The 26,522-nt window shown below is 45.0% G+C and overlaps 1 protein-coding gene across 2 annotated transcripts; it reads right to left on the reverse strand.

Annotated features, from left to right (window-relative positions):
- Window positions 1-968: 968 nt before the first annotated feature.
- On the reverse strand, window positions 969-24,858 carry LOC143764397 (T-cell surface glycoprotein CD3 gamma chain-like). Of its 2 annotated transcripts, none has more exons than XM_077249921.1 (6): window positions 24,679-24,858; window positions 23,507-23,548; window positions 13,683-13,880; window positions 11,658-11,789; window positions 10,269-10,312; window positions 969-1,181 (listed from the first exon to the last, which is right to left on the reverse strand). In XM_077249921.1, exons 1-6 carry the CDS (start codon window positions 24,743-24,745, stop codon window positions 1,113-1,115), a joined length of 552 nt encoding a protein of 183 aa, XP_077106036.1. In that variant the 5' UTR covers window positions 24,746-24,858; the 3' UTR covers window positions 969-1,112. The 2 variants fall into 2 exon arrangements, with proteins under 2 accessions (XP_077106036.1, XP_077106035.1); XM_077249920.1 differs by lacking the exon at window positions 24,679-24,858 and adding an exon at window positions 23,750-23,947.
- Between the last annotated feature and the right edge of the window lie 1,664 nt (window positions 24,859-26,522).

Below are 26,522 nucleotides of genomic sequence, written 5' to 3' on the forward strand. Positions count from 1 at the left end.
ACCTCATTCCTGCCTGCTGGTTTTGAGTCTGGTACCGTCCTCCCATTCCTGACCCCGGCTATCCTCCTGACCTCATTCCTGCCTGCTGGTTTTGACTCTGGTGCCGTCGTCCCATTTCTGACCCCGGCTATCCTCCTGACCTCATTCCTGCCTGCTGGTTTTGACTCTGGTGCCGTCCTCCCATTTCTGACCCCGGCTATCCTCCTGACCTCATTCCTGCCTGCTGGTTTTGCCTCTGGTACTGTCCTCCTGTTTCTGACCCCGGCTATCCTTCTGACCTCGTTCTTGCCTGCTGATTTTTACTCTGGTACCGTCCTCCCATTCCTGATCCTAGCTATCCTCCTAACCTCATTCCTGCCTGCTGGTTTTGAGTCTGGTATCATCCTCCCATTCTGACCCCGGCTATCCTCCTGACCTCGTTCCTGCCTGCTGGCTTTGTTTCTAGTACCGTCCTCCCATTTCTGACCCTAACTTTCCTCGTGACCTCAAGCAGAGTGGCTATTGCAAAGTCTGTCCATAGAGGCCCTCTAATCTCCAAAGAAACCTCATCAGCAGCAACCTGACACATTAGAGGAGTCGTAAAAAAACAAGTACAGAGGCAAATGATAAACTTGCTTGCAATATCTAGATTACTGCCTGTACTACGGCAGATGGAGGGTAATGTGGCCGTGTGACTACTTGTAATGGGCAACTGATGAGTGTCCCGGTGGTCAATGCTTCATTAATCGCACTTTTATTTCATGTAGCCCCATGGACTGGATTGACCATGTGCTAATATAAGCGTCCATTACTGTATACTCTATACTCCCCTCCTTTTCTACACCGTGCACTCTTAATTCTCTCTCTCGCACTCAGTTTTTCAGTTACATTCTTGTCTCCACTTCCTTTTCGAGCTCGGCTTTGAACATGTAAAATCGCAGGTGGGAGATTCTTTCCCCCGTCAGCAAAATAACCCCACAGGATTTCCGTTGTTTTCAATCATTTATTCAGCACAGAGAAACAGATGAGGGCAGAAAATATTTTCCATTGCTAGAGGTTAAAATCGTGTAATGAAGTCAGCGCCGATATAGTCAAATGCTCCGAAACTCGAAGATGGAGAGATCCCTGCGATCTCAAAAGCCTCCTCTCTTAGGGCGAGGAGCAAGGTGGCTGTACTGATCGTTATCACGCCGGCCTAACACCTGAGAAAAGAGAATAAAGATCATTATGGGCAAGAAAACGAGGATCGGGGGACTTGCTATATTGTTAATCAGTGATCGTCAGGGTCCCATGTAAGGTCAATTTCACATATCCAAATTTCACACTCCGAAAACAGACAAGACCGGCCACGGGTCTCCATACCCAAAACTCACCCTCATATATATAAACCAATGAGGCTCTTGTGTTTAGGTCAAGAGTCCTGTGGCCCTTGGGGACATCAGGTCAATACTAGGACCGTGAAAGTCAGATGTGCGAAACCAGCCTAAAATTATGACACTTCTAAGCTCAATTTAAGGCCGGCGTCACACTTAGCGTAGGGAAATACGGTCCGTTTTTTACGGCCGTAATACGCAGAAAAGCTCCTGAACATTGATCCGTATTCAATGCGAGGATGCAATTTTTTTCTCCAAAAATTATCCGTGTGTCATCTGTATGGCATCTGTACAGCGAGATTTTCTTGCCGGCTTGCAAAATGGACATAGAATGGATTCATGGGCTCAAATATTCGTGAAAACATATATGCGGTGTATATATACACTCACTGGCCACTTTATTAGGTACACCTGTCCAACTTCTTGTTAACACTTAATTTCTAATCAGCCAATCACATGGCGGCAACTCAGTGCATTTAGGCATGTAGACATGGTCAAGACAATCTCCTGCAGTTCAAACCGAGCATCAGTATGGGGAAGAAAGGTGATTTGAGTGCCTTTGAACGTGGCATGGTTGTTGGTGCCAGAAGGGCTGGTCTGAGTATTTCAGAAACTGCTGATCTACTGGGATTTTCACGCACAACCATCTCTAGGGTTTACAGAGAATGGTCCGAAAAAGAAAAAAAATCCAGTGAGCGGCAGTTCTGTGGGCGGAAATGCCTTGTTGATGCCAGAGGTCAGAGGAGAATGGGCAGACTGGTTCGAGCTGATAGAAAGGCAACAGTGACTCAAATCGCCACCCGTTACAACCAAGGTAGGCCTAAGAGCATCTCTGAACGCACAGTGCGTCGAACTTTGAGGCAGATGGGCTACAGCAGCAGAAGACCACACCGGGTACCACTCCTTTCAGCTAAGAACAGGAAACTGAGGCTACAATTTGTACAAGCTCATCGAAATTGGACAGTAGAAGATTGGAAAAACGTTGCTTGGTCTGATGAGTCTCGATTTCTGCTGCGACATTCGGATGGTAGGGTCAGAATTTGGCGTAAACAACATGAAAGCATGGATCCATCCTGCCTTGTATGGAGCATCTTTGGGATGTGCAGCCGACAAATCTGCGGCAACTGTGTGATGCCATCATGTCAATATGGACCAAAATCTCTGAGGAATGCTTCCAGCACCTTGTTGAATCTATGCCACGAAGAATTGAGGCAGTTCTGAAGGCAAAAGGGGGTCCAACCCGTTACTAGCATGGTGTACCTAATAAAGTGGCCGGTGAGTGTATATATATATATATATATATATATATATATATATATATATATGTATATGTCAGTGAGACACACACACACACACACACACACACACACACACACACATATATATATATATATATATATATATATATATATATATATATATATATATATATTTTTTTTTTAATACAGCGCTAGATGGCAGATAGCTATCTCCTTCCCAAACCCGACAGGATATGAGACATGGTTACATGCAATAAACCATTTCATATCCCTTATTTATTTTACATATTCCTCACTACTAATGTTAGAAGTGTCTGTGTGCAAAATTTTGTGGCTCTAGCTGTTAAAATAAAGGGTTAAATCACGGAAACAAATTGTCGTGGGCTTCCGCGCCATTTTCTCCGCCAGAGAGGGAAAGCCAGTGACTGAAAACAGATATTAATAGCCTAGGGAGGTACCATGGTTATAGGACCCCCCCCCCCTGGCTAAAAACATCTACCCCCAGCCACCCAGAAAAGGCACATCTGTAAGATGCGCCTATTCCGGCACTTAGCCTCTCTCTTCCCACTGCCCTGTGGCATTGGCATATGGGGTAATAAGGGGTTAATGTCACCTTGCTATTATAAGGTGACATTAAGCCTGGTTAATAATGGAGACGTGTCAATAAGCCACCTACATGTATCTATTATTAATCCAATAGTAGGAAAGGGTTAAAAATACAAACACACATTAAGAATAAAATATTTTATTGAAAGACACACAGGTTTTTAATATCTTTATTGTACGCTCAATCCAACTGAAGACCCTTGTTCTGGAAAAAATGCAAAATAAATAAACAACAATATCCCATACCTCTCCGGCGTTACAGTCAAGTCCCACGATGTAAATCCATCTGAAAGGGTTAAATAATTTTACAACCAGGAGCCTGCTAATGCAGCTGTTGCCCCTGCCTGTAAAAACTAGGGAATGAATGGAATGCAGGGGAACGTAGCATCGTAGACTTGCGGTGCTGCGCCCCCTGCTGGCATAAACTCATATGAACTCTAGCGTGGCCATTTTTCAGAATATTTTCTCACGCTAGAGTTCATATGAGTTTATGCCAGCAGGGGGCGCAGCACCGCAAGTCTACGATGCTACGTTCCCCTGCATTCCATTCATTCCCTAGCTTTTACAGGCAGGGGCAACAGCTGCATTAGCAGAGCTTCTGCTTGTAAAATTATTTAACCCCTTCTGATGGATTTGCAGCGTGGGACTTGACTGTAATGCCGGAGAGGTATGGGATATTGTTGTTTTTTTGTATTTTAACTTTGTTTCAGGTGACAAGGGTCTTCAATTGGATTGAGCGTATAATAAAGATATTACAAAACCATGTGTATTTATTTCATTAAAATACTGTTTTCCAAATGTGTGTTTTTTTAACCCTTTATTAATATTGAATTAATAATGAATAGGTGTCTTATTGACACCTCTCCATTATTAACCAGGCTTAATGTCACCTTACAATAGCAAGGTGACATTAACCCTTTATTACTCCATATCCCACCGCTACACGGGAGTGGGAAGAGAGTGGCCAAGTGCCAGAATAGGCGCATCTTACAGATGTGCCTTTTCTGGGGTGGCTGGGGGCAGATGTTTTTAGCCGGGGGGGGGGGGGGCAATAACCATGTTCCTTCTCTCTAGGCTATTAACATCTGCCCTCAGTCACTGGCTTTACCGCTCTGGCAGAGAAAATTGCGCGGGAGCCCACGGCAGTTTTTTCCGTGACTTAACCCTTTATTTTAACAGCTAGAGCCACAAAATTTTACACCCAGACACTTCTTACATTAGTAGTGAGGAATATGCAAAAACAAATAAGGGATATGAAATAGTTTACTGTATGTAAACCACGTCTCATATCCTGTCGGATTTGATAAGGAGATAGCAAAAGCCGGCAATTGAATTATCGGCTTTTCTGCTATCTAGCGCTGTATTAAATATAAATATATATATTTGTCTCACTGACATATACATATATACATATATACATATATATATATATATATATATATATATATATATATATATATATACCCCTATACTATGTGTAGAAAAATATTTAGAATTGAGAGTCCTCAGTGATTGATACCTTTTAATGGCTAACTGAAATGATGGTAACAAATTGCAAGCTTTCGAGACTACACAGGCCTCTTCATCAGGCAAAGACTAAAAGAAATTCTGAAGAATCACATATTTATGCACAACATAGAACAGAAAAAAAAAAAAAACATGGATAAGACAGGTGACATGAATCAGAATTACCATCTACTATATAATTGTCTAAGGGTCACTTCCGTCTGTCTGTCCTTCTGTCTGTCTTTCTTTCTTTCTGTCACGGATATTCATTGGTCGCGGCCTCTGTCTGTCATGGAAATCCAAGTCGCTGATTGGTCGTGGCAAAACGCCCACGATCAATCAGCGACGCGCACAGTCCGGAAGAAAATGGCCGCTCCTTACTCCCCGCACTCAGTGCCCGGCGCCCGCATACACCCCTCCGGTCACCGCTTACACAGGGTTAATGCCGGCGGTAACGGACCGCGTTATGCCGCAGGTAACGCACTCCGTTACCGCCGCTATTAACCCTGTGTGACCAAGTTTTTACTATTGACGCAGCCTATGCAGCGTCAATAGTAAAAACATCTAATGTTAAAAATAATAAAAAAAAATAAAAATCATTAGATACTCACCTTCCGCCGCCGCCTTTCCCGCTCCTCGCGATGCTCCGGCTGGTCCATGCAAGCGGTACGTTCTGTTGGCAAGGATGGTCTGGCAGAAGGACCTGCCATGACGTCGCGGTCACGTGACCGTGACGTCATCACAAGGCCTGCGCGAGCAGGACCTGCCGTGACGTTACAGTCATGTGACCGCGACACGGCCATGTGACCGCGACGTCATCACAGGTCCTGCGCGAAAAGGACCTGCAATGACGCCACGGTCACGTGACCGTGACGTCATCACACCCTGAGACCGGAAGCAGCCGCCTGCACCCCATACAGGCGACAGAGCTACAACGCGCCTGCGGAAGGTGAGTATGTGTTTATTTTTTATTTTTTTAACCTGTGACATACGTGACTGCCCAATATACTACGTGGCTGGGCAATATACTACGTGGCTCTGTGCTGTATACTACGTCACTGGGCAATATACTACGTGGCTCTGTGCTGTATACTACGACGCTGGGCAATATACAACGTGGCTCTGTGCTGTATACTACGTGGCTCTGTGCTGTATACTACGTGGCTCTGTGCTATATACTACGTCACTGGCCAATATACTACGTGGCTCTGTGCTGTATACTACGTCACTGGGCAATATACTACATCGCTGGGCAATATACTACGTGGCTGGGCAATATACTTCGTAACTGGGCAATATACTACGTGGCTGGGCAATATACTACATGGCTGGGCAATATACTACTTGGACATGCATATTCTAGAATACCCGATGCGTTAGAATCGGGCCACCATCTAGTGAGTGATAAACAGTTATGTCCATAAATGTTGGGCCAGTTCTTAGATAAGGAATGTTTTATTGTCCTCTGATTGGGGTCTGGTTCTGTTGTGATGACCCCTCATAGTCTGAGGGGCAAGTTCCTTAGTTGATGTAAAAAGACATAAATCCATGCGACACATTCATTCCTGCACTAAGACTCTCAAAGGTCATCATCAGCTTATATTCCCAGACTCTTCTGTCTCTCTTAGATTTGAAGCTACCTTTTAACACAAGTAATTTCATGTCCATAATGTTATGATTTGGGAGACAAAAATGTATTGCCACAGGTAGATCCATTCCTTTTTTCTGTTATTGTGTGGCGGTGAGAAACGGTGAGAAAGATCCCCAATTCACATCAGGACTACAAGATATCAGGTACTTTCAGCTGCGTCACTTCTAATGTGGTGTACCTAATTATTTGTACTAAATGTCCCACTGGAGGTCTGTATGTGGGGGAGACAGGGCAAAAGCTTAGAACAAGAATGAATTCTCACCGCCACACAATAAGAGAAAAAAGAATGGATCTACCTGTGGCAATACATTTTTGTCTCCCAAATCATAACATTATGGACATGAAATTTATTTGTGTTAAAAGGTAGCTTCAAATCTAAGAGAGTATGGGAATATAAACTGATGACGACCTTTGACTGTCTTAGTGGAGGAATGAATGTGTCGCATGGATTTATGTCTTTTTACATCAACTAAGGAACTTGCCCCTCAGACTATGAGGGGTCATCACAACAGAACCAGACCCCACTCAGAGGACAATAAAACATTCCTTATCTAAGAACTGGTCCAATATTTATGGACATAACTGTTTATCACTCATGGTAATTCTGCTTCATGTCACCTGTCTTATCCATGTTTTGTTTTTTTTCTGTGCTATGTTGTGCATAAATATGTGATTCTTCAGAATTTGTATTAGTCTTTGCCTGATGAAGAGACGCATGTAGTCTTGAAAGCTTGCAATTTGTTACCATCTTTTCAGTTAGCCATTAAAAGGTATCAACCACTGAGGACTCTCAATTCTAAATATTTTTCTATCCACTGGCTAACACGGTACCAAGATATATATCTTGCCTGTATACTATGTGTAGACATTTATTCTATTCTAACCTGTCAGTGTGATTTTACTGTACACCGCACTGAATTGCCGGCTTTTCTCTAAAACACCGCTGCGCATTTCTCGCAAGTCACACTGCTGGTCCGTGTGTATAATAGGAAGTCTCCTCTTAAAAATAGTCAATTAGGCCTCATTCAGACATATGATTTTAGCGTATCTGTCATAGTCTAAGAGGCTATTCACAGGTATGTGATTTTTCGGCAGAAACACGTCCGATGGCGGAGACAAGTCTGATTTGGATCCTAGCATTGGATCAAAATCGTCAATTAAAGTCTATGGGTCTGTGAAAAGAATCGGACAGTAATCCGATGGCAACTGAGTGCAGTCACATTTTCACAGACTGACACAGAAGATACTTTTTTTTTTTTCTTGTCCACGTACGAGAAAAACTGATGACACTCGGGCCACACTCAGATCAAAGTCGGATCAAAATAATTGGCATCACTGAGGCCTTAAAAAGAGTTTTTGGATTGCAAACAAAAATATTTCTTTTCAAGGAAAGTATGCAGAGGTCTTGCAAACTCTGAAGAATTAATTTATTACGTATTTTAGAGAGTTGCAGTATGGCTGCTTGATTGTGGTGTTTCACAGATATCTGGATTCTTGTACTTGCCATAAAATCTTCTTCTCGTTGAATACATTGGAGGACACAGTACCATGGGGTACATGCCCTGCCACTAGGTGGCTCGACACTAGCTGAAAAAAGTATTGGCTCCACCCAGTGGACTATACCCTCCCCTAGGACACTAGGCCGCTCAGTTTTTAGCTTAGTGTCTATAGGAGGCAGACATGACCATCTTAGGTCCACTTCACTTGTTTCTTTTCTCTCGTGTATTTTTAACTTTTAGATGTTTTTTATTTCTTTAGGTGGTGTGGATGTCATCCACCACTTTGATTACCCTGTTTCCACCCTGGTGTAAGTTAATCTCCACCATAGTGTACAGGTCCTTCTCAAAAAATTAGCATATAGTGTTAAATTTCATTATTTACCATAATGTAATGATTACAATTAAACTTTCATATACTATAGATTCATTATCCACCAACTGAAATTTGTCAGGTCTTTTATTGTTTTAATACTGATGATTTTGGCATACAACTCCTGATAACCCAAAAAACCTGTCTCAATAAATTAGCATATCAAGAAAAGGTTCTCTAAATGACCTATTACCCTAATCTTCTGAATCAACTAATTAACTCTAAACACATGCAAAAGATACCTGAGGCTTTTAAAAACTCCCTGCCTGGTTCATTACTCAAAACCCCCATCATGGGTAAGACTAGCGACCTGACAGATGTCAAGAAGGCCATCATTGACACCCTCAAGCAAGAGGGTAAGACCCAGAAAGAAATTTCTCAACAAATAGGCTGTTCCCAGAGTGCTGTATCAAGGCACCTCAATGGTAAGTCTGTTGGAAGGAAACAATGTGGCAGAAAACGCTGTACAACGAGAAGAGGTGACCGGAACCTGAGGAAGCAGTGGACTGAGTCTGGTGTGGAAACATCCAGAGCCACCGTGCACAGGCGTGTGCAGGAAATGGGCTACAGGTGCCGCATTCCCCAGGTAAAGCCACTTTTGAACCATAAACAGCGGCAGAAGCGCCTGACCTGGGCTACAGAGAAGCAGCACTGGACTGTTGCTAAGTGGTCCCAAGTACTTTTTTCTGATGAAAGCAAATTTTGCATGTCATTCGGAAATCAAGGTGCCAGAGTCTGGAGGAAGACTGGGGAGAAGGAAATGCCAAAATGCCTGAAGTCCAGTGTCAAGTACCCACAGTCAGTGATGGTGTGGGGTGCCATGTCAGCTGCTGGTGTTGGTCCACTGTGTTTCATCAAGGGCAGGGTCAATGCAGCTAGCTATCAGGAGATTTTGGAGCACTTCATGCTTCCATCGGCTGAAATGCTTTATGGAGATGAAGATTTCATTTTTCAGCACGACCTGGCACCTGCTCACAGTGCCAAAACCACTGGTAAATGGTTTACTGACCATGGTATTACTGTGCTCAATTGGCCTGCCAACTCTCCTGACCTGAACCCCATAGAGAATCTGTGGGATATTGTGAAGAGAAAGTTGAGAGACGCAAGACCCAACACTCTGGATGAGCTTAAGGCCGCTATTGAAGCATCCTGGGCCTCCATAACATCTCAGCAGTGTCACAGGCTGATTGCCTCCATGCCACGCCGCATTGAAGCAGTCATTTCTGCCAAAGGATTCCCGACCAAGTATTGAGTGCATAACTGAACATTATTATTTGATGGTTTTTTTGTTTGGTATTAAAAAACACTTTTATTTGATTGGTCGGGTGAAATATGCTAATTTATTGAGACAGGTTTTTTGGGTTATCAGGAGTTGTATGCCAAAATCATCAGTATTAAAACAATAAAAGACCAGACAAATTTCAGTTGGTGGATAATGAATCTATAGTATATGAAAGTTTAATTGTAATCATTACATTATGGTAAATAATGAAATTTAACACTATATGCTAATTTTTTGAGAAGGACCTGTACTTCCCTGCGGGTGCCACAGTTGTGAAAGACCACTAAAAGGGATGTTCGAAGATGTCTGTTATGGCCTTATCTGAGCCTGTCCCGTTCCTTCTTTTTTTCTGAAAGTTTCCTACTTATGGGACTACCCTACTGTTATTCCCCTTTGGGGTTCCTCTCTGTTCCACAATTTCCTGGGAGCCCATTATTTTGACCCTCTTTGTAGGACCACCTCAAATGAATGCTCCTCATACTGCTGTTTTTCAGCTTTTATGGCGGTCTTCTTCCAGCTCTTGAGGGTCCCTTCCTGGCCACTCTGCCTCCGGTACCCACAGTTGTTCATTCTGTACATTCGGATACATTCCTTGGCTATCCACCTAGTGGCAACGCCTAGACCCCCAGTCCTGTGTCCCCCAATACTATGAACAAAAATTAGTAATTTATTCAATTTCCGCCATTAGTTTCGTGTCTTATACTAATGCTGCGCTATTACTCACCGTCCGTATTACTACTCACCTGATAGTCAGCATTGTTTTCAATCAGATTCTGTTTGTCAGAAGCTAAAAAAAAAAACATATTGATGAAATAAATCTCATTTTGAGTTTGGTGTATTTTGGACTTCAATGTACAGAGGGCTGGGGTCACAAGCAGTCGATAATCCTCGTGATTTATGCAAAAAGATTACATGATCTGATCAGGTCATTATCTGTTCTAAAAGTCCAATCTAGTCTCTGCTATAACAGGATGCAGGGTCTAAGGCCAAATTCACACTAAAGTGATTTTATTTTTCACGTTTTTTTTTTTTAAAAAGTGTCCTGGTATTAAAACAAACACTTTATGATGACTCCTCGATTCCTCAATGTAGAGTAAGAGAACTCGTGAGTCCAAGTATATTCCTCCCCACCCCCCCCAGCCTGATTGTTGCAGCTTATACTGAGCAGTGTGAGATTAAAGTAGCAGCAGGGAGGAGGGACACTGAGGATCTGTAAGTCAGGCTAGACAGGCAGCGATTCAGCAGCAAGGAGGAAGGACTTTGAGTAGTTGTTACTCAGGATAAGCAGGCAAAGATTTACTAGCAAGGAGGAGTGACACTGGGGAGCTGTCAATCAGTCTAGCTGGGTGGACATTCAGCTGCAGCAGGGAGGAAAAACACAGAGCTGCGAATCATCCTAGCTTCAGCAGCAGCAGCATGGAGGAGGGACACGAAGGAGTTGTCAATCAGGTTCGTTGGGCGGCGATACAGCAGCAGAGAGGAGGGACAGTGAGGAGCTGTCAATCAAGCAAGTTGGGCAGAGAATCAGAAGCAGAAGGAAGGAGGGACACTGAGGAGCTGTCAATCCAGTTTCGGTGGAGAGATATTTAGCAGCAGGGAGAAGGGGCACCGAGGAATTGTCAATCAGGCTAGGCGATCAGCAGCAGGGAGGGGGACCTTATGGAAATGTCAATTAGACTGGTTGGGCTGAGATTCAGCAGCAGCAATGAGGAGGGATATTGAGGAATTGCCAATTGGGCCAGAAGGATGGAAGATCAGCAGCAGGGAGGGGGGACCCTAAGGAGCTGTCAGTCAGGCTGGATGGGCAGAGATTCAGAATCAGCAAGGAGGAGGGACACTGAGGAGCTGTCAATCAGGCTGGATGGGCAGAAATTCAGCAGCAGCAAGGAGGAGGGACACTGACGAGCTGTCTATCAGGCTGGATGGGTAGAGCTTCATAATCAGCAAGGAGGAGGGACACTGAGGAGCTGTCTATCAGGCAAAGTGGACAGAGATTGAGTTTACATTTTAAAAAATGAGCAACATAATAATACATGTAATCTACCTTGTGAAATTTGGCTACATGTTTGCATACAACTGCACAATATCTGAAATACACAATATACCCAAAATCTAAGAAACTATCATCTAACCTCGTGCTGGGCGACGCATTTCTGATCCAGAAACAAAATATACAGCCATGGCGATAAGACCAATCATAATTACATCAGCTACGATGAAGCCAGCAATGGTTCCCGGGTTCAGCTCTATGCAGTTCATGCATCCTGACAAACAGAGAAAGTATATGCTCATATTAATGGTAAGTTGCTATAAAAAATGAGGTATGCAAAAGGTGGTCATAATATCTTTTGTCCGTAGGCATCAAACTAATACATTCCCATCTTTGAGTTACTTTTAAATACTGAGCATTGTTTTTGTTCTTTGGTCTCATGTTTGTCTATGTGTAGCATAGACTAGTAGAAGTGATTGTAGTGTATACCCCAACTCTTCTGTTATGTCTGGTAAACTCCCAGTAATGGAGGGATCTCCTGGACTGTCAGAATAGCCACAAAACTCCCACATGCCCCACACTGCCATCTACAGTATACCCATTCTGACATTTTTCTACTCTCTATGGTCCTGCCCAGGACCAAATCCAGATAGATATGGTTTGGAGTCTGCAAACAGTGAAGGGACTTGTATGGGGCATGTGAAAGAGAGAACTAGTCTTGGGTCAGCACAGAGCAGAGTACTAGTCTACGGTCTGTGAAAAGGGGAAGTTTGGTTTAGGGTCTGTATGTAGAGGAGATCTGGTCTAGGGTCTGTATGCAGAGAAGATCTGGTGTAGGGTCGATTCGCAGAGAACATCTGGTCTAGGGTCTGTATGGAGAGGAGATCTGGTGTAGGGTCTGCTCACAGAGGAGATCTGGTCTAGGGTCTGTACGCACAGGAGATCTGGTCTAGTGTCAGTACACAGAGGAGATCTGGACTAGGGTCTGTACACAGAGGAGATCTGGTCTAGGGTCTGTATGGAGAGGAGATCTGGTATAGGGTCTGTATGGACAGGAGAACTGGTCTAGAGTCAGTACAAAGAGGAGATCTGGTCTAGAGTCTGTATGGAGAGGAGATCTGTTATAGGGTCAGTATGGACAGGAGAACTGGTCTAGAGTCAGTACAAAGAGGAGATCTGGTCTAGAGTCTGTATGGAGAGGAGATCTGGTATAGGGTCTGTATGCAGAGGAGATCTGGTCTAGGATCTGTATGGAGAGGAGATCTGGTATAGGGTCTGTATGGAGAGGACATCTGGTATAGGGTCTGTACGCAGAGGAGATCTGGTCTAGGGTCTGTATGCAGAGAGGGTATTGTCTATAGTATATACGCAGAGGAGATCTGGTGTAGGATCTGTACACAGAGGAGATCTGGTATAGGGTCTGAACACAGAGGAGATCTGGTATAGGGTCTCTACGCAGACAGGGTATTGTCTATAGTATATACGCAGAGGAGATCTGGTGTAGGATCTGTATGTATTGTCTGTATTGTTTTTATGTTTTGATACACTGGGCATTTCTGAACGCGGCAATACCAAATATGTGTATTTTTTATTTTTTTGTTATAGTTTTATTTTGAATGGGAGAAAAGGGAGGTGATTTGAACTTTCATTTTTTTTTCTACTTGTTACTTGCTTACTTGAAGCTGTGATTATCCGATCGCTTGTGCTACACAGAAGCAAAAATCATCATCTCCTATGAACACAGGCATTCATACATCTGCAGTGACAAGCACCAGGGTCTTCTGCAGATCCCCGGCTATCATGACAACCTATCGGCGCCCTGCGATCATATGACAGGGGCAACAATGGGCGGGATTAGTGACGGGCTTCCTGTAAGCGCAAGTCATGACGATGTCAGAGATTAACAGTGGCATTTAACATGTTAACAGCCGCGGGTGGATTGCTATTCCACCTGTGGCTGTTAGGGACACATGGCAGTTAATCAAATCAGCTGTCATGTGCCGGAAAAGATGCTGGCTCAGCACCGGGGCACGACCTATGATGTACCTATACATAATCATGAAGGGATTAATGTTTTGTAACCCAGCTAAAAGAAAACGCTAAAAAATCTACATCTTCCAACTTCACCAAGTTTCTCCCCACAGCACAAATGACAGTGTATACTCACTTCTCACAAACACATGGAGATATTTAGTTTCTGAACTGTCTTCAGAGCCATCAGCTTTTTGGAGGGCATAGATACCACGAGGATCATTCCATAAGGAGCCCAAATTCAGGTCCTTACCACTAGCCACTGTTTCACCATCCAGCTTTGTCCAGTTGTAATCCTTAGCACATTTAAGGTACAAGATGTCATCATTTACATCTGTTATAGAAGAAAAATCAAACTGTTAATAATAACAGTATTACTGGTCATTCTATAACTTGCATCCTGATTTTTTGTTCACCAGTTTTCCCCTCTGCAGACTCTATCTGTAATTTTCAGTTGTCTCTGAGCTAGTGGGTGTAGACTACCTGTTATGATGCCTCCTTTACACAGCACATACAGACATGAGAGATACCTGCTTTCCTGTCTCTACATAGCACATGTTTATAAAGGAGATTTTGTAGCTACTGAGCAGAATAGCTGTGAATCCAGACCTGGGATGAGATAAACACTTACTAGAAAGCAGAAATAGTGTCTGTGAGTGTCTTTGTCTCTCTCTCATTCACTTTGCTCCTCCCTCTTCCCAGTCAATAGACTTCAATAATCTGATCCCTCGATAAGCAGGCAGTCGATCTTGTTTTGACTAAAAGTGATTTTAGCTTTTTTTTTGTTAGAATTAAAAATGAGTTAAAGGGAACCAGACACCAGGAAAAAACAGGATTTTTGGTTGCTTACCGTAAAATCTGTTTCTCGGAGCCTCCATTGGGGGACACAGGAACCATGGGTGTATGCTGCTGCCACTAGGAGGCTGACACTATGCACAAAAAAAAGTTAGCTCCTCCTCTGCAGTGTACACTCCACCGACTGGCATTATACACTTCAGTTAGTGAGAAAGCAGTAGGAGATAAATAACAAGGTTGAAAACCATAACCACAAACATGAGAACTGTAAATGTGAGAACAGTCAGAGAGCATAGAACAAGAGAAACTGAATAACATGGGAGGGTGCTGTGTTCCCCAATGGAGGCTCCGAGAAACAGATTTTACGGTAAGCAACCAAAAATCCTGTTTTCTCTATCGCCTCATTGTGGGACACAGGAACCATGGGACGTCCAAAAGCAGTCCCTGGGGTGGGAAAAACAGACTTCCATCAGGTCAGAGGACTCACCACTGCCGCCTGCAAAATCCTTCTGCCTAGGCTGGCGTCCGCCGAAGCGTAGGTATGGACCTTGTAAAATTTGGCGAATGTGTGGATGGAAGACCAGGTTGCCGCTTTGCAAAGCTGTAGGGCAGAAGCCCTGTGGTGTACCGCCCAGGAGGCGCCGACTGCCTGGGTAGAGTGAGCCTTTATCCCAGGAGGGGGCACTCTGTTCTTGACCCGGTAAGCCTCCAAAATTGCCGATCTGATTCAGCGAGCAATAGTCGCCTTGGAAGCCGGCAAGCCTCTGCGCGTGCCATCAGGAATGCTGAAAAGAGAATCCGTCTTCCGGAAAGTGGACGTTCTATCCAGGTAGATCCTCACTGCCCTGACGAGGTCCAGCTTGTTCAACGATCGCTCCAGAGGATGAGTCGGAGCTGGACAAAAGGAAGGTAGAACAATGTCCTCGTTGAGGTGGAATGTGGAAACCACCTTAGGAAGAAAGGAAGGCGGGGACCTGAGGACCACCTTGTCCTGGTGGATGAACAAGAAAGGAGGTCAGCAAGAGAGAGCCGCCAACTCGGAAACGTGGCGGATAGAAGTGATGGCCACAAGAAAGGCCACCTTCCAAGACAGAACTGATAGGGGAATCTCCCTGAGAGGCTCAAAGGGGGAAACCCTCAGAAAGTCCAGTACCAGATTTAAATCCCATGAATCCACAGGGGCCCTGTACGGAGGGACAGCATGGGCCACTCCTTGAAGGAAGGTCTTAACCTGTGGCCGACAAGATAAAGTCTTCTGAAAAAGGATGGAGAGCGCGGAAACCTGGCCCTTCAGGGAACTAAGAGCAAGGCCCGAATCCAATCCTGCCTGAAGGAAGACCAAAACGGAAGGCAGGGAAAATGACATAGGTGAAACGCAGTTGGACTCGCACCAACGGAAATAAGCCTTCCAGGTACGGTAGTAAATCCTGGAAGACGAAGGCTTTCTAGCCTGGATCATGGTGTGAATCACCTGGTCTGAGAGGCCGGACGCTCTTAGAGCTGCGGTTTCAACAGCCACACCATTAAACTGAGCGATCAAGAATTTGGGTGGCAGATTGGACCCTGAGACAGCAGATCGGGCCTGTCTGCTAGGCGCCAAGGGGCGTCCGCGAGAAGATTGACGATGTCCGCGAACCAAGCTCTCTTGGGCCAATCCGGGGCGATCAGAATGACTGGCACCCCTTCCGCTTTGATCTTTTTCAACAGCTTTGGAAGTAAGGGCAGGGGTGGGAACAGATAGGGCAGCACGAACTGCGACCAAGGAATGGCCAGAGCGTCGACGCCCACCGCGAGGGGGTCGTGAGACCTGGAGACGAACCGAGGAACCTTCCTGTTCATTCGGGACGCCGTGAGGTCCACGTCCGGAGTCCCCCATCAAAGACAAATCTGATGGAAAACCTAACAGATGCAAGGACCATTCCCCTGCCGCAAGACCCTCGCGGCTGAGGAAGTCGGCAGCCCAATTGTCCACGCCGGGGATATGCACCACGGATATCACCGGAACCGTTGCCTCTGCCCAGAGGAGGATCTTGGATACCTCGGCCAAGGCGCTCCGAGTCCCCCCCTGGAGGATCTACCCTGGGAGTAGCGAGGATGCCAGGAAGGAGTGGGCCTAAAGGATACTGTCTTCTTCTCCTGACGTGCCTGTGGCCTCTGTTGCTGCTGGGGAAAGGAGTTTGACGCCGCGAAGCGACGAAAAGGCCGAAAAGACAGAAATTGACGTCTAGGAGGAGGACGACGAGGTTTAGCCTGGGGAAGAAGAGAACTTGTGCCCCCGGAGGTGTCCTTAATGATTTGGTCCAGCTTAGAACCAAAGAGACGAGACCCCTGAAAAGGCAGGCTGGTAAGGGACTTTTTGGAAGACAAATCCGCCTGCCAGGCCTTAAGCCAAACGGTCCGGCGGATGGCAACCGCGTTGCTGGACGCCTGAGCCGCACAAGACGCGGCATCCAGGGAGGCTGAGACCAGATATTCACCCGCATGAGAAATCTAGTTGGCAAGTTCCGCCAGCTGTCTGGGCGGAGCCCCGTCCAGAATGCCCCGACGGAGTTGTTTGGCCCATTTGGATATGGATTTTGAAACCCAAGTGAAAGCAAAGGCCGGGCAAAGACTAGCTGAGGCCGCTTCAAAGGCAGACTTCACGAAAGATTCTATGACCCTATCGTTAGAATCCTTCAGAGATGCTCCGCCGGACAGTGGAAGGACCGTGTTGGTGGACAGTCTGGAAACTGGAGGATCCACCAAAGGAGAAGCAGTCCAATTAGCGGTGAGCTCCGGAGAAAAGGGATATAAAACCGCCAAGTTGCTTTCCTCACTGAAAGCGTCTGATCGAGTTCTCTCTTTCTCTGGTCATAATCTCCTCGAATTCCGGGTGAGGAGCGAAAAACTTGGAAGGTGGTTTAGCCCATCTAAACGAAACCGCCTGATCTGCGGGTTCCGTAGAGGACTCCTTGATGCCACAGGTTTGATTTATCGCTCCAATGAGATTCTGAACCATATCCCTCATGGTAGCGATTTGGTTAGAATCCAGCTCTGAAACATCCTCTGAAGGCTCATCTGAGAACGCCTCGCTTGACTCAGGGGAGGAGGACCGGGGGGGAAGTCGACCGCAGAGAAGGACCGTGTGGCGAGATGGAGCGAGAGGAGGACTCAGACCGGCGTTCCTGTCTGCACCTTTTGCTGCTTATAATGGAGGGCTTAGACGGAGGTTCCTGCGACCCGCTGGCTACTGCGGGGGTCTGCAGGGGTAATCGATCCAGCACGGACACCAAAGTTTGGGACCCCCGAGTTAGATCCGCTACCGATTGTGACAGAGAGGAGGCCCAGCTAGGGGTGGGGGTATCACTCTCAAGCGGAGCAGCCGGGGGATCCTGGGCGGTGGGAACAATCGGGTTGCTGCAGGTCTGACAGAGTGGGGAGGACCGACCTGAGGGAAGTTTGCAGTCACAGGACGAACATGCAAAGTATTTGACTAAGGCAGAAGAAGCGGAGGAAGAGGTAGGAGGACGAGAGCGGCCTCCCTTAGAGGTAGACATTTTGAAAGGTCCCTGAAGAAAATGCCAGAGGGTTAGGGGACAGGGGGCAGAGGGGAGTGTCAGTCTGCAGTGCAGAGCTACTCACGGCAGACGAAAAAACGGATTCCAGGTGGAGGAAGCTGTCCGGCTTGCGGGTGGACCTCCGGAGAGAAGTTGAGCTCTTGCTGCAATCTGAACCGCAGATGGTGACCGCTGAAAGGGCGCAGGAATGTGCGCTCTGGAAGGGACGGAGTGCGATGTGTGGCGCCAAGCAGCGGCGTAGAGGGAGGGGTGGAGACCGCCGTGCGCCCAGGAGCACCAAGATGGCGCCGGTGGGCGGAGAGTGCAAGACAGAGATTGTCGGGCGGGAGAAAGCCCGCCCGATGAAGGCGGAAGTGGGTGGAGCGCGGCACCGGAAGTAGGTCCGGGCAGAAGCCGGGGCCTAAATTAGAGGCCAGTGACCGCCGGAAGAAAGAGCCGTGCGCCGCAGTTAGAAAAGTGGCGCGGCAGCCTGCCAAGGCTGTCACGCTGGAGAGGATAGAGCGGCCGCCGTGAAACCCACGGCGCCGGAGCAGTGCGCCGCAGGGAGAAGCGGCGCGGCAGCCTGTCAGGGCTGTCACGCTGGAGAAGGTAGTGTGGCCCCATAAATACCGCGGCGCCGAAGCAGTGCGCCGCAGGAAGAAGCGGCACGACAGCCTGTCAGGGCTGTCCCACTGGAGAAGGTGGAGCGGCCACCGTAGGAAGCGGCGCGGCAGCCTGTAAAGGCCCCGCGCTGGAATAGAAGGCAGAGAGACCGCAGCTGCTGCATGGGAAGGAAGAAACGCGGCTGCCTGCAATACAGCAATCCCGGGTCGTGCTGCTGCAATCTGGGTGCAAGCGACGACCAGGTATGCTGGGAGCCCTAGCAAGACCCCTCCCCTTGAAAGATCTGGGATGGGACGGGGAAATACCTCAAACATCCCACGCCGATACTAACCTGAAGAGGAATGAGACGTCCAGGGAGCTGATGGACGTCCTCGTCTCCGCAACCGACAGGCTCTGGTGGGCGAGTGGGTGGGGAACGGAGGCAGGACCGGACTTCTGAGCACGCTTGTGTGCTATGATCATGATCATGGTCCTGCTGAGGGATCTATGAGGATATGGGGTGGCAGTACACGCCGTACTCATAGTCCGTATTGTGGGACTACAGGTGTGACTGTTCACCCTGTATCCCTCCGGAAAACCTGAAAGAAAACGACGCACATTGAGGTAGATAAGGGTCTAATGAAAGACCCGTGTCCACCTCCTACACTAAGCTAAAACTGAGGTTCATAATGCCAGTCGGTGGGGTGTACACTGCAGAGGAGGAGCTAACTTTTTTTTTGTGCATAGTGTCAGACTCCTAGTGGCAGCAGCATACACCCATGGTTCCTGTGTCCCCCAATGAGAGGCGATAGAGAAAAAACGCTATTTACCTGCAGATATGGGGTTAATCTGCAGGTTAATAGCATTATTAACCTGTCCGGCGCCCGCACTTAGCCGAACGCAGCGGGGAGAAAATTAATTTTATTCCCCAGCAGCGTTCGGCTTCCAGTCATGGGGGCAGCGCCGGTGCGGGTTCAGTCACCGCTCTGTATCTACGCCCTCGAACATGACTGACAGCGGCTCAACATTAGGGCCGGCTGTCAGTCAATGCTGGGGGCGCGGTTAGAGCCGCCGTTCTCCATGCACAGAGCAGTGATTGAACCTGCGCTGGCATTGCTGCTATCACTGAAAGCTGAACTTTTGCCGGGGAGAATAAAGTTCATCTTCTCACAGCAACGTCGGCCAAGTGTAGGCACCGGGCAGGTTAATAAGTCTATTATCCTGCAGATTAACTCCATATCTGCAGGTTAATAGTGTTTTTTTTCTAGTGACAGGTTCCCTTTAAGGAAGCAGAAGGAAGAGAAGAAGTGGCTCATAAATGGAAAAAAACCGCACAAATCTCACTCAAAATATATTGGAAAGTTTTACGTGTATTTTTGTACTATTGATTTATGCAAAGTAAAACAAATATAGAATTTCATTGTCAATAATGAATTTATCTTCCTTACTAAATGCCTGCAGGGATCTCAGAGAGTGCATGCTTTACTCTAATATATGCAATCTAATGGGTCAATATTGGGTCTCGGACAACGTATGCATGGTATGTAATTGCCGTGCATGCGCATTTATGGTAAATGCAGTGATGGAGCCGTCCCATGTGTGTATTGTTGGGGAGCACATATAAATTGGTGGTCGAAACCAACCGCAATAGATCACAGGGTTGGATGGTCGGCACGTGATCTACTAGTATGAAGACAGACAGCACCATATGGGATCTATCAGGGTCACTGAAAAGGAAGGAATGGCATACTGGAAAGTACCGGTACTTACACTGGAAAAAAAAACATGGCAGCCCCTTGTAAAGCAGCAGAACTCTAAGCACCTGGCAAACCCAAGTGGGGCCCACGTTGCCTACTCTGCCCAAATTTTACCTTACGTTCAGCAGACAGTGTCAGACAAGGGTGCCAAGGGCCCCCCGGTAGCATTGATCGGGGGCCCACTGTTTGATGAAAATATCACATTACCCTCACACACAAATTTGCCTATATTTCTATGTTATAATAAATGGGGTAGTTTATTAGATGAATGTTGAGGTGATGCCCTTGTCTGTACTTAGTTAAACATATATTGTGCCACCTAGTTCTCATATAAGTGGCATGGAGAGCCCATCCCTACATGATGGCCCACCGGAGGATTCTCCTGTTCTCCGGTGGGCCAGTCCGAGCCTGACAACAGGGCTGCACACTGATGTATGAGCCTGCTCCATTCTAAGCGGGTGTTGGCTGCTGTGATTGGAGATAGTGCTCTCTTAGATGCTGCTATCAATCACAAGAGCGGCATTTAAGAGACTGGAAATGGGGCAAGGGGTCCCTCCAGATGCCCATCGACCGCTCCTCAACATGATTGCAAGTTGCCAGTGACACTGCCTTTGAATCCGGCGTGGGAGGCTGCTTTATTGCAGTACATTGTACAAGTGATCAAGTGACTGCAGGTTCAAGTCACTTAAAAAATAAAAAACTATTAAAAAAAATAAATATAAACATTTCAAATCCTCCTAAATAAATAAAAAAATAAACTCTAAAAAATAAATAAATGTGCTTGCTATCACTGACTAAAGTAATCAAATAGCATAATATTTATATCCCATACAATGAATATTGAAGAAAAAAAATTGAAAATGGCAAAATCGATGTTTTTTTTTCACTTTGCACCCCAAAAAGAAACTATAAAAACATCCTTAAGTCGTTTGGACCCCAAAATGGTAACGATAAAAATGGCAAAATGCAAAAATAAGCCCTGATACAACTCTACCAATTGAAAAATCAAATTTTTTTTGTACAGCTTTTTCAAGACGAAGAGGAAAAATCAAAAGTGAACAGTGTCCCTAGGGGATCAACCTGGAGTCGGCCCTTTTTTTTCCCAAGTATACTGAGTAATTAGAAAAATTAATAATAAGAATAATTTTAATATTCAGGAGTATAGACCCCTTTGCAGTTAAAAGAAAACATATATAATAAATGTGTATTCTAATAAATAACGATAATTCTTCTTATTATTATTATTTTATATATAATATAATAATTTCCATTTTGACGGCTCAGAGAAAGCCAACGGAGACTGAGAACTGAAAGATAAGAATCTGCTTTAATATACAAATCTTTTATAGGCCCGAAAACAAAACCTGTCCTTGTTTCCCATAGCAACCAATCAGACAGCAGCTTTCATTTTTTAAATGGCCCTGGTAAAATGAAAGCTGTGCTGTGATTGGTTGCTATGGGCAACAGTTTCTCTTTTACAGGATGTTGCTCAATTTGCCCCTAATTTCTCTTTTTTTTTTGTAAACTGATTAGTAAAAAATGTAATTAATCAAATTAACATTTTTATTATTAGCAATCCCTGTCCTAAACTTGTCTCATAACAAACAGGGGATGGACTCCATATAAATATCTATGGATTTAGGACAAAAAAATATAAAAGTTCCTGTAGGTGTAAGGGTATGTGTCCACGTTCAGGAAACGCGTTTTTGACGCAGCGCTGAGCCGCAGCGTAAAAAACGCAGCGTCCAGATGTTACAGCATAGTGGAGGGGATTTCATGAAATCCCGTCTCCACTGTGCATTAAAAAACGCATGCGTTTTTCCCGTTTTTTCAGAACGCAGCATGTTGCTACAATGAGCAAAACACGCAGGAACACCGCAGGTGACCTGCCAGTGACCTCAGGTGCATTTTTGGTCAGGATTTTACCTGCATAAAATCCTGACCAAAGCCTGAAGCAAAACTGAACGTGGACACATACCCTAATGTGGATGGGGCACCTAGATTCCTCCATATAGTTCATGTATGTTGATCAGCAGATTGGACCAAATTCACACACACTTAGGATCTCACATATACATTAAAATCGGAGCTATGATTAATGGATCCCATTGAATTCTGTCAAATTTCATTGATTTATAAGGATCTTTGAGGTTTTTGTTGGGGGTCCCAGAAATTTTGACAGCAAGAATGGCATTGTAAACAAAGGGTTCTAAGAAGTCTTGGACTATATTTACTCAGATTTTTTTTTTATTTTTATTAGGTATTTTGTGGAACTTGTCTGCTCAAAAAACCCCAGAAAAAAAAAAAAAAAAATACTTGAAATACTTTTCCTATTCATTTCTATTGCTGTTCATACGTTCAATTTTTGGATTATTTTTGATCTGCTTCAGGTTTCCCAAAATGTTAAGTGTTTAAAAGGAGTAGCCTGTCGTTTTATGAAGCCGCTCCATACTTTGCAATACAAGTCAGTGGGAAAAAATAAAAAAATTAGTGTCTTTTTTTCAGCATTTTGTAAAGGTTTTGGGGGGCATAAAAAAAAAAATATATATATATATATATATATATATATATATATATATATATATATATATATATATATATATATTAATAATAATAATATGAAAGAAAATAAAAACCCTCTGAACCAGTCTGTCAATGTAAATTTGTTTACTGTAAACAATATCCATAACTCTGTATGTAACCCCTTTTCTCATGTACAGCACCATGGAATTAATGGTGCTATATAAATAAATAATAATTACCAGAAAACGCTTCAAGACAAAAAAGCCTAGTAGGAGTTTTTTCCTGAAATGGTTTACAATGGAAAAACTTGTGAACGACTCCTAAAAACTCTGCACATACCCTGAATACACATTATCTTCCCTGACTGGCCCTAAAATATAGCCATAAATTAGGATATAATCCTACCAGCAACAAGCAGATTCCCCTCTGTGATACTATGCATTCAGATTAGGGCTCCGTCCACACGCTGACTTTTGCACGACACAGATGGCCATGTCGCATTGCATCGAACAAGTGATGGTGTAGTGCAAAATATAAAATAACTGTAAAAAAAAAAAATGTAACCAAAAATTCTAATTGAATCAATTTTTGGACTGTGGTTAGCTTGCAAACTGGCTATTATGTGCTGGCATTTTATTTTATTGCAACAATTAAATAGCGGCGCAAAAGAAAATCGCAGAGCCGTGTAGCACTGGCATAAAATAATCCAAGACGGTAACAATCACATGTAATGAGAGGTTACTTACGGATGTCAGGGTCTTTGGCAGGGTCTTTATCATTGGCAGGGTCTTTGGAAAGAATGACAGAAAAATATAAATTAAAATAAGTCATCACAAGTGATCATTGCAGTATTTGTTTTCCTCTAATTAGTGTACAGCTTCCATTTTATCTGCAATAGCATCCCCCCAAATTTAGTTTAATATCTGCAATATTTAAAAAAAAAAAAAAAAAAACTAATTTGCACCACTTTCCATGTCCCCTCTACTGACCTGAAAATGCGCCCTTAACGAGGAAAGCAACAAAAAGCCCAAAATAAAAGGTGACCATGATGATGTGTCGGGTTGATTCCCAGCGCTGCATATGATCAGTAATGAACGCTCCTCTACTTTTTCTGTGCAGGAAACAAGTAAATGCAGTTGACGCTGGCGTCTTCCTGTGTGTTTCTCTGCCTGTCATCTTTTTAAATGTCTGGCATCTAACTTGCACTAAGGGTATGTGTCCACGTTCAGATTTGCTTCAGGCTTTGGTCAGGATTTTATGCAGGTAAAATCCTGACCAAAAATGCACCTGAGGACACTGGCAGGTCACCTGCAGTGTTCCTGCGTGTTTTGCTCATTGTAGCAACATGCTGCGTTCTTAAAAAACGTACCGCATGTGCGTTTTTGCGGGAAAAACGCATGCGTTGTTTCCTGCACAGTGGAGACGGGATTTCATTAAATCCCCTCCACTATGCTGTAATATCTGGACGCTGCATTTTTGACGCTGCGGCTCAGCGCTGCGTCAAAAACACAGCGTTTCCTGAACGTGGACACATACCCTAAGGCCGCTTGCACTTGATAAGAAGTACAATGATATTTTGGCATCATGGTCATGATTGCAACCCCAAGGCCTTTCTTGGGACACTACTAGTCTGATCACATTCGCATCATGATTTGTATTCAGAGGAACAATGACAATACCCAGCACTGGCGACAATACCCAGCACTGGCCACAATACAGTGTAGAGAAGATGTGCGATTGTGGCCAAAAGTTATGGGAATTGTCACAAATTTTGTTTTTTTCAAAGTTTGCTGCTTCAGTTTTTGTAGTGGATTGCAAAAAAAAAAATTGAAAGTCATTGCTTGCCATGAAAATTAACTTAATGAGAAACGCCCTATTTCCACTGAAATTCAACCCTGCCACAAAATGACTTGCTTACACAACTTCAGCGATCGTCTCGTTAACTCAGGAGAAAGTTTTAACAAGGAGAAGGCAACTGATATCATTCTGATTGAATTCTAAGAGCAGACTGGTTGCTCTAAAAGGGTGCCGATGCTTGAAATCATTATCTTCTTCTGTTAACATGGTTACATCCAAGGAAACACTTGCAGTCATCATTGCTTCCAATCAAAATGGCTTTACAGGCAAGGGCATTGCTGCTTGGAAGATTGCCTCTAAATCAACCATTTATTGGATCATCAAGAACTATAAAGAGAAAGGTTCAATTGTTGTTAAGAGGGCTTCAGGGCACAGAAGAAAATATAGCAAGTGCCAGGACAGTCTCCTAAAGAGGATTCACCTACATGATGGGTTTAACATCAGTGCAGAGCTTGCTCCAGAAAGGCAGCAGGTAGTTGTCAGTGCATCTATACCAGAAGGCTGGCCTGGTGTCAAGAAGGGCAGCAAGGAAGCCATGTCTCACTAAGTAAAACATCAAGGACAGACTGACAATCTCCAGGAAGTACAAGGATTAGATTGCAGAGTATTGGGATAAAGTTATTTTCTCTGATAAAGCCCCCTTTAAGTTCACACGTTGCAGAATTGCCGCGGAAATTTCCGCGACAATTCTGCGCCTCCTGCCGCGGGTATATCGCATGCAGAATTAGCATACATATACCCGCAGAAAACTAGCGTTTTGCAAGCATAATTAGCTTGCAGAATGCTAGAGTTTTCCAAGCGATCTGTAGCATCGCTTGGAAAACTGATTGACAGGTTGGTCACACTTGTCAAACATAGTGTTTGACAAGTGTGACCAACTTTTTACTATAGATGCTGCCTATGCCGCATCTATAGTAAAAGATCGAATGTTTAAAAATAATAAAAAAAATAAAAAACATGGTTATACTCACCTGCAGACCTCAGCGGCGTCTGTTCCTATAGATGGTGTGCGGTGAAGGGCCTGTGATGACGTCACGGTTTGTGATTGGTCACGTGACCGGTCACATGCGGTCTCGCGACCAATCACAAGACCGTGACGTCATCGCAGGTCCTTCACCGCCCAGCAGCTATAGGAACCGAAGCGGCAGCGTGCAGCGGAGAGGCCGGAAGACTGCGGGGGACATCGAAGGTGAGTATATCGCTATTTTTTATTTTAATTCTTTTATTTTTTACCAATTATATGGTGCCCAGTGCGTGGAGGAGAGTCTCCTCTCCTCCACCCTGGGTACCAACCGCACATGATCTGCTTACTTCCCGCATGGTGTGCTGTCATGAATCCCAATGGCTAGGGATAGCAAGGGACAAGCAAAGTCATACAAAATAACGGACGAGCTCTAGGGTGATGGAACCTGGGCTGACCGCTGCCCTACGCCTGACAAACGCAACTAGAGATAGCCAGGGAGCGTGCCTACGTTGGTTCTAGACGCCACGCACCAGCCTAAGAGCTAACTAGTACTGCAGAGAAAATAAAGACCTCACTTGCCTCCAGAGGAATGAACCCCAATAGGTATAGTTGCCCCCCACATGTATTGACGGTGAAAATGAGAGGAAGGCACACACATAGAGATGATATATATAGGTTCAGCAAATTGAGGCCCGCTGTAAACTAGAAAGCATAACGATACAAAAGGGGTCTGAGCGGTCAGCAAAAAACCCTAATCAAAAAACCATCCTGAGATTACAAGAACCCATGTGCCAACTCATGGCACATGGGGAGAACCTCAGTCCACTAGAGCTACCAGCTAGCATAGAGACATAATAAGCAAGCTGGACAAAAAAAACAAACAACTGAAAATCAGCACTTAGCTTATCCTGAAAGATCTGGGAGCAGGTAGGCAGGAACCA

Source organism: Ranitomeya variabilis, chromosome 4, assembly GCF_051348905.1.
Source record: "Ranitomeya variabilis isolate aRanVar5 chromosome 4, aRanVar5.hap1, whole genome shotgun sequence".
Classification (NCBI taxonomy): Eukaryota; Metazoa; Chordata; class Amphibia; order Anura; family Dendrobatidae; genus Ranitomeya; species Ranitomeya variabilis.